Below are 10,458 nucleotides of genomic sequence, written 5' to 3' on the forward strand. Positions count from 1 at the left end.
CACATGAAAGTGTTACAGCTCTGCTCAGAGAGGTATCCTGACCACCAGGAGCCAAGGAACACCACAAAGTCACACTGCACAACAAACCTCACACAAGAGATTCAGCGGGAGGGGAAACCCAAGAAGGTGGCTACCTCTGCTCTGGTGAGAAATAGCAGTGAACTGAGCAGTAGGCAGGGCTTATATAAGATTTCTTAAGAAGCAGAACTTTTCAGGGCAGAGATTTCTGGGATGAGGATTGGTGGGATTTTTAAGTTCAGGGATTGGAAATTTTTCACCCTTTTTTCCTACATGGACCCCATGGATCAGGACAAGAAGACCTTTCCATGGGCTGCCTACCAGCCAGCAGCTTTGGTAGTGGCACCTTCACTACAAGCAGTACATAATAGCTGGAGAGGAAGTATTGTGCTGCTGCAGCAGCTCCTGCAGAGGCGCCTTACAGAGGCCCAGGGATTGTAGGCAGAGGCACTGGCTCTCCCTATGGCACAGTGCTCAGAGAATACATTGGCTTCTGTAAAATCCAAAAGAAATTACATACTTTGTTTCTAAAGTGAAGAACTAGGGTACAGTTACAATCAGTTCAAAGCAAAACCAAGATCCAATGTAAATAGCTCAGTGTCTTAAGATCTGGGACATACCATCTATCTTCTGTGCTCCAAAGAACATACCTCTCCAGCTCTGCCATCCAAATCACACACTGCTCTGGTGCTCTCCTTGGTAATCATCCCATACTCCTAGCATTTCCAGTGTGCTGGGTCACCATATAACTGAGGCTACACCTTCACCAATAGCCCCTTTTAGGTGCTCACAGTTCCAAGCCTCAGGTGGTCTCCATGACCCCTTCAGTCCTACAGCTTTCATGCCACTAAAGCCAGTAACATGTTATGTTAACAAGTTCTACTGTCAGCTTGAGATGCAACCTGGGCCTGTAACTCTGGAGCACAGCTCTGTGTGCTGATTCTGAAGAAGTATTTCCCAGAGGACTTTACCTCAGTCAATAAGATGTTGATCTCTTATTAATCACAACTGATTTTTCAGCCTCAGGTAACTACCATCAGTTGTCTTAGTAAAGTAAAAAGTCTAAAGTAAATTTGACCTCAGTGGTTCTAATCTGGTAATAACAGCAGATTCTTTAGCCCTAGCTTAACCAAACCCTACACATTCTTATTTCAAATATATCACAGAGATGACCCCTATAGAGTCATTATGGGACTCTCCAAGTTACGTCTGAAATTTCATAAGCCACCATCTACATTTCTCTCAGCAGCTTCCACGTCATCAGGTCGTTAAGTTTCAAGTATTTAATGGCTTTTCTAGCCCAAAGCTCCAAAATCGACAATAATCCTCCTCCAGATAGTCAGGTCTCATAGCAGTGTCCCACTCCCTGTACCAACTTCTGTTCTAGTTTGCTTCTTAGTTGCTATGATAAAACACCAAAAGCAACTTGGAGGAGAAAGGGTTTTATTTGGCTTACCAGTTATAATTTACCATTGAGGGCAGACAAAGCAGGAACGTGCAGCAGAAAGAGCAAAACAATACTGCTTACTGGCTTGCTTCTATGACTTACTTAGCTTTCTTTTAAAGATTGGTTTATTTTTATTTTATGTGTTTAGGTATTTTCTCTGCATGCATGTTAATTCATACATGTATATCATGTATATACAGTGTCCACAGAGGTCAGAAGAAGGCATTGAATCTCCTAGAACTGAGGTTATAGATGACTGTGAGCCATCATATTGGTGCTAAGAACTGAACCCAGGATCTCTGAAAGAGCAATTGCTGAGCTACCTGTCCGCCACCTCAGCTTATCACCCCTTCCCCATTGTCTGTGTGTCTGTGTGTCTGTGTGTCTGTGTCTGTGTCTGTGTCTGTGTGTCTGTGTCTGTGTGTCTGTGTTTGAGACAGGATTTCTCTGTATAGCCTAGGCTGTCCTGGACAAGGCTGGCTTTGAACTCGGAGATCTGCCTGTCTCCCTTCCAAATACTGGGATAAAGCTGTGTGCTACCACTGTCTGACTCAGCTTGTTTTCTTATACAGTCCAGAACCATCTACCCATGAGTAGCCTCTAGGTCCCACATCAATCATGAATCAAGAAAATGCCCCACAGACGTGCTCACAAGACGATCTAATATAGGCAATTTCTCAACCCAGCTTTCCTCCTCCCAGATGTGTCTGGTTGTCAAGATGACAAGTAACCAGCACAGTGGGGAAACAGAAAGTGTCAGAAACAAGACAAGAGTGTCTTTCTCACTGCACTTATGCAAAAGGTTACTACAAATTTTGACCAGTACAATTAGACAAGACCTAAAAGACAATAAGAAAGAAGTAAAATTATTCCTATATGCTAAATGATATAATTCTTAGTCACTGTTTTATTGCTGTGAAGAGACATTAAGACCACAGCAACTCCTCTTATAAATGAAAGCATTTAATTGGGGCTGGCTTACAGTTTCAGAAGCTTGATCCATCATCATGGCAGGGAGGATGATGACAGGTGTTACAGGCCTGGAGAAGACTAGAGAAGTAGTTAAGTGCTACATCCTGATTGCTGACAGAGAGAACTGGGCCTAGCATGGGCTTTTGAAACCTCAATGCTCATGCCCAGTGACACACTTCTTCTCACAAAGAACACCTATTCCAATAAGGCCATGCCTTCTAATCCTGATTGGTAGGAGGGGACTGGAGGGAGGAAAGGATGGATGGAGGGAGGGAGGTAGAAAGGGAGGGAGAACACTTGGGCCTAGCATGGGCTTTTGAAACTTGAAAGCCTACCCCCAATACCATACTCCCTCCAACAAAGATGCCTCTTAATTTTTCTAATCTTTTTGAAAAGTTTCACTCTCTGGTTTCTAAACATTCAAATATGAGCCTAGGGGGGCTGTTATCAAAGTGTCATGGATTCTATGCATAGGAAAATCTAGTGACTATAGCAAAAGATTGTTAGAACTGTATAGAAAGGTGTAAGTGAAAAGAAAACTCAAAACTGTTAGTCTTCAGGCAAGTGTAAATCAAAACAAATGAGTTACCATCTCACACTGTTCCACGGTGTCCATTGTGCATCCGGAGAAGGGGAGAGAAAACACAGGGGTGGGGGTGGGTGGGTGGGGGCTTGTGAAACTGCAAAGTCTTTTATTCCCACCACATCAGCAGTCGCTGATCCATCAGGGCCACCAGGCAAAGACTCAGGAGCCTTATTTCTTCTGGCAGCTCCAAGAAGAGGCCGAAACAGGGCTTAAGTATAAAGCCTACAAGCCTGTGGGCCAAGTACAGTTACAATTTTTTACCAATGTCAGTGACACTAATTATGTTTTTGCCAAGGTAATCAAATGTATTTGTTCTTTCTGTTGTTAGGAACAGGCACTAAGGTTTGGGTAACTATTGTTTAGAGAGGGGGTTGGCAACAGGTATGTTTTGGGAACTAGAGAGGGAAAGCGCAGGTAAATTGGAGTCTAAAGTCAAAATGGCAGTATTTAAGACAAGTTCCTTTTATCTGCTCCCAACAACTTCAGTTAGAATAGTAGGTTTTAAAGTAGAAAAAAAATTTACAAATGCTAGCAATGGTGTGGAGAAAACTGACCCACAGGTACTGTTGGTGGGATTATGTTAATATAACCATTCTGGGAAATAATATAGATATTTCTCAAAATACAAAAAAAACCTTCAAAACAAAACAAAGCAGAGCAACCATTTGACAATTCTGTCACTTTTCTGGGTATAAATGAAACCAGAATATAGAGAAGAGACACTTTGCAATGGTAGGATCATTATTCTCTAAAGCCAAGATGTGTTTGGATTGAACCCAAGTTACCATCCACAGATGAGTGGATAAAGTGATATATACATATGCATGCACACACATACAGTGGATTACTGGTCAACTCTAAAGAATAATATAGTTCTGCCATATGGAATTGGAGGAAATCATGTTAGTGAAATAAGCCAAGTACATAAAGATACATGTATCACATGTTCTCTTTCATATGTGAAAACAAGCAGTGTACTAGTTCTAGATTACCTGGAACTGGGTTAGGGGCTTAGGGCTTGAATGGAGAGAAGAAGGGAAGATAGACATTATTATGGGGTACCTGAAGAGAAAAACTCCCAAGATGCCTGGAAAAGCCAAATGGAGGCTTTAGTCACTGCCAGTGGGACTGTCCTAAGCAGAGTATCAGGAAGCCACCTTCACCTCCAGCTTGTCTGAGATTTTAAAGGCAAGAATGGCAGTTATGATATATACACAAAAGCAGCTCTGGACATCTGCACCAAGCAAGCATTGATTACAGAAGCAGAGAGGTAGCATTTAAGTGGCCAGGTAGCTCTTATAACCCTAAGGTTAGGGTCACATTGTATAGGAATTTATGGCAGTTCCATAAATTAAATAACCAGAGACCAATTTTTACTCAATATAGTTTTAGCAATTAAAGTATTCTTAGGAATGTTTTTAGAAGATGCTGTAACTTTTTAGTAGCCCACTACAGACACAATCAGTTCATGATACATGAATATATGGAAACATCATAATGAATAATGCTAATTTGTATAATATGTACTAGTTATGATTAAATAAGTTGAAAACTTAAAACCACTAGAAAATAATTTTCACATTTGTTAGAATCAATGAAACAATAAATATATGTGCATGCATATATTCACACATACAAAAGTATATTCCAAAACATGCTGTACATGATAAGTATATGCAGTTTTTTTAAAGAAAAAAGAAACACAACCAAACACAATGTGTTTGTTTTGATTGTATTCTAGACTAGTGAATTTCAACCATATTTTGTTTTGTTTTTGTTTTGAGATAGAATCTTATTGTATAGCCTTGGCTGGCCTGATATTTCCAATTATTTCATAACCACATTTTATGAGTTGCATTTTTTCAAAGATATACAAGTTATATAATATGTAGGAGCCTCCAGAAATGAAAAAATAAAAACATTGCCATGCCCTGTTCTCTAGAGGATATTGTAAGTGAGATTTATTGAGGATCAAACAACCAAGGCTGTCTCTGGGGGGAGGGGGGAGGCAAGTGAAGAACAAATGGTAGAAAAGCAAGCAGATGTTTTAAGACAGGGTTGGGATCTGGGCTGATACAGGTTGTCTGCATTAATCCAGAACTAGGCACCTTTGCCAGAGGTGGCTGACTTTGGGGGTTGGTTAGGGGAGTTTCCTTGAGGATTAAGGATGGTTTCTGTTGAGATAGAAGCACGACAGTCTTTGTGTTTACTTGACCAGTGTCCCATTTAGGACAGTGTTACCAGCTCTGCCATTTTAGGGGAAAGGGGCTTTCAACCTGACAGGGCATTTGTCATTTGGAATGGCTTCTAGTGTTTTAAAATGCCTAAATGTCTATAATATGTATTAATATGTGAACATGGATTTAAAATTTTGATCATATTGTGTAGTTTGCTTTATAATTTGAATTTCCCTTCCAGAAATAAATTATAAGTCGCTTAGTAGGAGTGATTTTAATTGATCATATAGAACAACTGATTAATCAGATAATAATCTACTTAGTATTAAGGTCTAAAGGTTGAAAAGGTATATTTAGTGCTTGCCTATCCTAATGTAGGTACAGTGTATATATTTTTAATTTCACATTTTTTTAAAGAAATTTGAATGAAATGCATATTTCTCTGAATGGGATTTGGAACCTTTATAATCTAGCCCTACTTTAATGGCTGTCAGACTAGTCTCTTCTATGCCTTAGTTTTTGTTTTTGTCTTTTTTTCTTTCAGATGGGCTTCATAATAATACCTGTCTACAGTCTTTCAACATTACTGTAGGAATTAGGTTGAATTTATACTCTCTCCCTTGTTCTTTCTTTACATGTATCTGATGTACCTATTATACTTACTTATATAAATACATTTGGAATATATTTCTTAGTGCAGTATCTGGCATAAGTCATTCATTGAGTGCTGCCGTCTTTGTCATCCCCATTGCCAAAAAACAAAATAAGAAGGTCTTAGAATTGTCTGGGGCAGATGGTTTTGCAGCATAGCTGTAAAAATATTCAAATTTGAACTTGTATCTCAGATTCGTTGTCTAAAAGTTTAATTTGTTGTGGGTTTGTTCCTGGTGAGGAATTCCTTTGTCTTCCATAGTGGATAACATGTATTCCTTTCTCTTACAGGAGATGGAAAGAACAGTTCATATGTTTGAGACATTCCTATGAACTTCTCAAGATGAGTGGTTTATCCTCTCCAATCTGCTCCTGATGAGCAGTCTTCTGAGCCATTCACTTTCAAATTGCACCAATTATGCGCAGAGCCTTGGTGTAAAGTGCTCGCTCACTCATTCTTACTCTGTTGAATTTGGTGCTATTGTCTCAGGTACCTGAAACCAACCAGCCTACAAGAACCAAACAAAACTTCAGAAACATGTTGTATTTTCCACAAATAAAAAATACAACCCCACAGCTTGGAGATTTTGGTGCTACAGAAACTGCTTTCGCTCTGCCCCTCTTTTCTGCACTCTTGGAGATTCTCTTAGGGAGCAGACCAGCAAACCGGAGGAAACTGAATGGGGCAGTTGTAACTGTGCTGAATTGTTGAAAACCATGGACGACCTGCTTGCTTGTTTGTTTGTTTGTTAGTTTGTTTTTCCTCTTTCTATCTCTAATCATATCCCACCCCCACCCCCACCCCAGGTAAATGGACTAAAACCTGTTTTAGAATTGGCTATGGTGTATTCTGGTGAACAGCTGAAGAAACTGAGTGAAACTAGGTTAGGCTCTTTAGAACTGCCTTTAATGTGCCTTTTTATTCATTTGAGAAAGATGAGGCTTAATGGATGGGCTCATTTGTAGCAAATTAATTAGAATCTTTTCTTTGGTCACAACCTTGAAAATAAGTTTTGATACTCAATGTCATTAAGAGACAACTGTATTCTGTATTAAATGCCTGTCTTGTTCTCAAAACAATCAAAATACTCAGTAAGCCAAGTAATGTGTAGGCTGGCAAGCTTTCCTGTGGTTTGTTTCTAGTTAAGAAACACATACTAAAACAGCAACAAAGGATATACACAGTCCACAAAAACCCACACACTTTTCCATATTGCTGACAATGATGACCAGAAAATAAATAGATGGTGGCCATTTTTCTGTCAAATGCAATTTAATAGTTATTTATGTTTGAGTTACCAGAGAAAAATAGTTTTCATGTGAAGTCGGTTGTTATTGTTTTGTTTTAAAGCCAGGACTTGCCAAATGGACAGAAAAAGAGAGGAATTTGTCAGAAACTCTGTAAAGCTCATTTTCTGTAGAGTTGCAAGTGAGCTCTGGTATGTCCTTGAATAACAGTGTTAACATTGAACCCTGTCCCATGCCCACACCCTCATAATGCTACAGTTTGGTTGGAGTCATTTTGGATCTTGTTGAGTGATTTCTGTGGATTGTACTTACCTGAAAATAATTATGGGTTACTAATTTTACAAAACTTTTCTAAAAATTTGAAAACACAGTCTAGGCAGTTGCAAAAAGGCAAAGGGAATGCGGTGACTTTTTTTATGAGATAATTTTTAAACAAAATACAGAAAATTTTGCAGACAAGCTGGCTTGCTATATTCCTTTATTTATAGCTGTTAGTTGCAGGTGTGTCTTTCCAATATATGCAACACATATTTGGGTTTAATTATAGCACATGGCCGAGGACTACTGCAGAGATGCTGAGCTACCTCAGCTTGTCTTTAGTTACCAACAGTGTTTACCGGGGCCTGTAAGCACTCTGCCGCCGTTTACTTGCTGAAGCTAAGGTACTTGTCAGCTTGTCTCTGGCTGATGGCGTGCAGGCAGCTGTTGGCCTCACTACTGCAGCAATCCCAAGTGCTTCTTTCCTTTTACCGTCATGGCCACCATCTTCTAGCCTCATTTTTTTTTAATGGTCCTTTTTTTCTTTATACCTAGTCTGAGGTTTTCATGACATTTAGTTAGTCATGTAACTCAAGATGCTACCATGTAGACACACTGTATTTTTAAGGCAGGCAAGTGTGATTAACGATGAACCATTTTAAAGGGGAGGTTATTTGAAACCTCTAATTTGATTACTGGGAGGATTTTCATGCTTTCTTTAGTATTTATTATCATCATACCAGTGCAAACTATTTTACTGTCTAATACATTAGCATTTTGTATTTTGATGGAAATTGTTACAGAATTTAAAGATTTGATGAAATAAGATGTAGCAGATTTTTTGTAGCGAGTTTCTGGTAAAAGGGTTTTTGCAAGTCTCAGGTTCTTGCTGCTCTGTCTCTTCTTTAGTATTTATTCCAGTTTCTACTTCAGAAGCATTCTGTTCAAGTAACAGCAGCACTTGTGAAAGGGGGAAATCCGCACATGTTCTCAGTAGGTTTCCGAATCCTGCACATGAATTAAGGTTTTAGCCATCAGTGAGTTTTACAAAGGAAATTCATTTATGTATGACATTAAAAAATACTTTGAAAAGATCACATCTTAATTTATGTTTACCATTGATGTGGATGGAGAAATCAGGTAAACTCAGTATAGGGACTGCCACTATGAACAGTTCAGTCTCAAAGACAAAGCCAGTCTCAGGCCAAGGGGGAGAAATGAGCTGAGATGGCACCAACTCTTCAGGCCCCTTCCCCCAAAGAGAAACATACTATCCCCGATTTGCTTGTTTCACAGAGATCTGGTGGTTCTGTAGATTAAAGCAGCTTGTGAAATTATCCAAGTCGACTCAGTTTTGTTTACCTTTCTGTAAAGTTCTTAATTTTTGCTGTATAGCATTGGCAAAAATAATGTACAAATTGACCTCTGTTCTTCCTTCCTATGTGAGCATTATAAATGATAAGCTCCTGTGTAAAACCTTGCTCTCAGATCAATAAATTATGTATCTCAGCCCAGCCAAGCAGAAGCCTGTGCTCAGCTGTGGGAACCCTGGGAGCGTCTTGAAGATGTGGGACTGCATTAGGTGGGAAACTGATGGCTGTGGAATAAATTGTGTTTTTGAGCTTGAATCTTACCTGTGATTTTTTAACATCCTTTCATGACTTGATTTTTCCTCGTATGCCAATGTATTTGTAGGTTTACTGGGTTTTATTTTTAGGGAGTGGGGTGGTAATTTCTTTTCTTCTCTTGGTTTGATTAAGTTGGTTCAGCTATGGTGCTAATCAATAGGTATTTCAGTGTCAGGTTCCGTAGCTGAATGCCATTGTTGTTTTAATTATTATTTGTTATCATATTGTAAGCTTGAATTTGACCTTGTACCTGCATCTTTTGTATTTTGTACATTTGGTTGTTTAGACTTTGGGAGTCCTATTAGGTTTTGGTCATGTGTGTACTTTGTAGATTAAAGTACACTTCATCAACTACGGTCTATTTTGGGTTTATAGTTTAATTTAGAATTGTGTTAAATTGATGTTTTGCATTTGACTTCATTTTACATTAGTTTGGAGTAAATTATTTAATTTTTGAATTCTGGAATTTGAACATTTACTGTAATTTGTAATATAACTGCTGTGAAATACTTGAATAAAGATGATAAGAAGAACATGTCTTTCTTTAGCATGATTGTGAGTACTCTTGGCTTCATATGCAGGACTGCCTTTCTGGCTGAAGTAATTAGTTTTATAGAGTGTGCATGTTGTGCTTACTAAGTACTCCCCAAATCTTAAGTATTTCTTTTTGATTTTAAGTATGCCTGTGGATTTCTTAGCTGAAAGGTTTTATTATTGCTGTTTTTCCCCCTTAAGGGAGTATAGTTTTAATTTAATTGGATATTATATTGTTTAAAATATGTTGGACAGAAGCAAGTGGATTACTTCAAAAATTGTTTTTATATCCGAGTGTTCATAAAAAAGACCTTAAAATTGCTTTGGGGGTTCAATCAAACTTTTAGGACTTTGGAAATAAAGTTGAAGTTTATTTATGCACTTTTCCTTTCCATAGGAAACTACAGTAATGACAGAGGGTCATTTTGATCGATTTCATGCTATGTCTGGACTCTGAGACCTGCAGTGACCTTTGGCTGGTTTGCTGTTGTTGTTGTTGTTTTTTTAATTCAACTTCCCTCTCTTATACCTTAATGTATGTATGTGCTTGTTACATCTCAGGCCCACTAGGTGGCCTTCATCAACTTCATCAGCTGCTCTGGTGGGATAGACAGATAATACAGTTTTGTCCTTAAGTATCCTCTGCTCTGCTAAGGGAAACAGAAAATAGAGTAAGCGTTGGTTACTGTTACCCTTTGTTCTTTTTAAGAGCTGAATTCCTTATTTTGTACTTTGGTTGATGATCACAATAGAAATTTCACTTGGGATGCGGTTATTTTGGGAATGGTTTCAAGGGGTTTGAATATGTACACTCCTTTTGTTCTCTCCCACTTGCACCCTTCTGACTTGAGTGTCCTCCTATTAGCCAAGTACTGTGTATGTAAGAATTGAGAGGGAATGGAAATGTTCTTGTGAGATTTTTTAGAGTTATCTCCCTCC

General features: G+C 38.7%; 1 protein-coding gene across 2 annotated transcripts in view; it reads left to right on the forward strand.

Annotated features, from left to right (window-relative positions):
- Atad2b (ATPase family AAA domain containing 2B) overlaps positions 1–9,518 on the forward strand; it is a 107,658-nt gene extending 98,140 nt beyond the window's left edge. For both annotated transcript variants that reach the window (XM_028779391.1, XM_028779392.1), the window contains exon 26: positions 6,143–9,518. In XM_028779391.1, coding sequence (XP_028635224.1) covers positions 6,143–6,184 — 42 coding nt within the window. In that variant the 3' untranslated portion in view covers positions 6,185–9,518. The remainder of the gene's footprint in view (positions 1–6,142) is intronic.
- The last annotated feature ends 940 nt before the right edge of the window (positions 9,519–10,458 follow it).

The sequence above is a fragment of the Grammomys surdaster genome, unplaced genomic scaffold (assembly GCF_004785775.1).
Source record: "Grammomys surdaster isolate TR1022 unplaced genomic scaffold, NIH_TR_1.0 351, whole genome shotgun sequence".
Taxonomy (NCBI): domain Eukaryota; kingdom Metazoa; phylum Chordata; class Mammalia; order Rodentia; family Muridae; genus Grammomys; species Grammomys surdaster.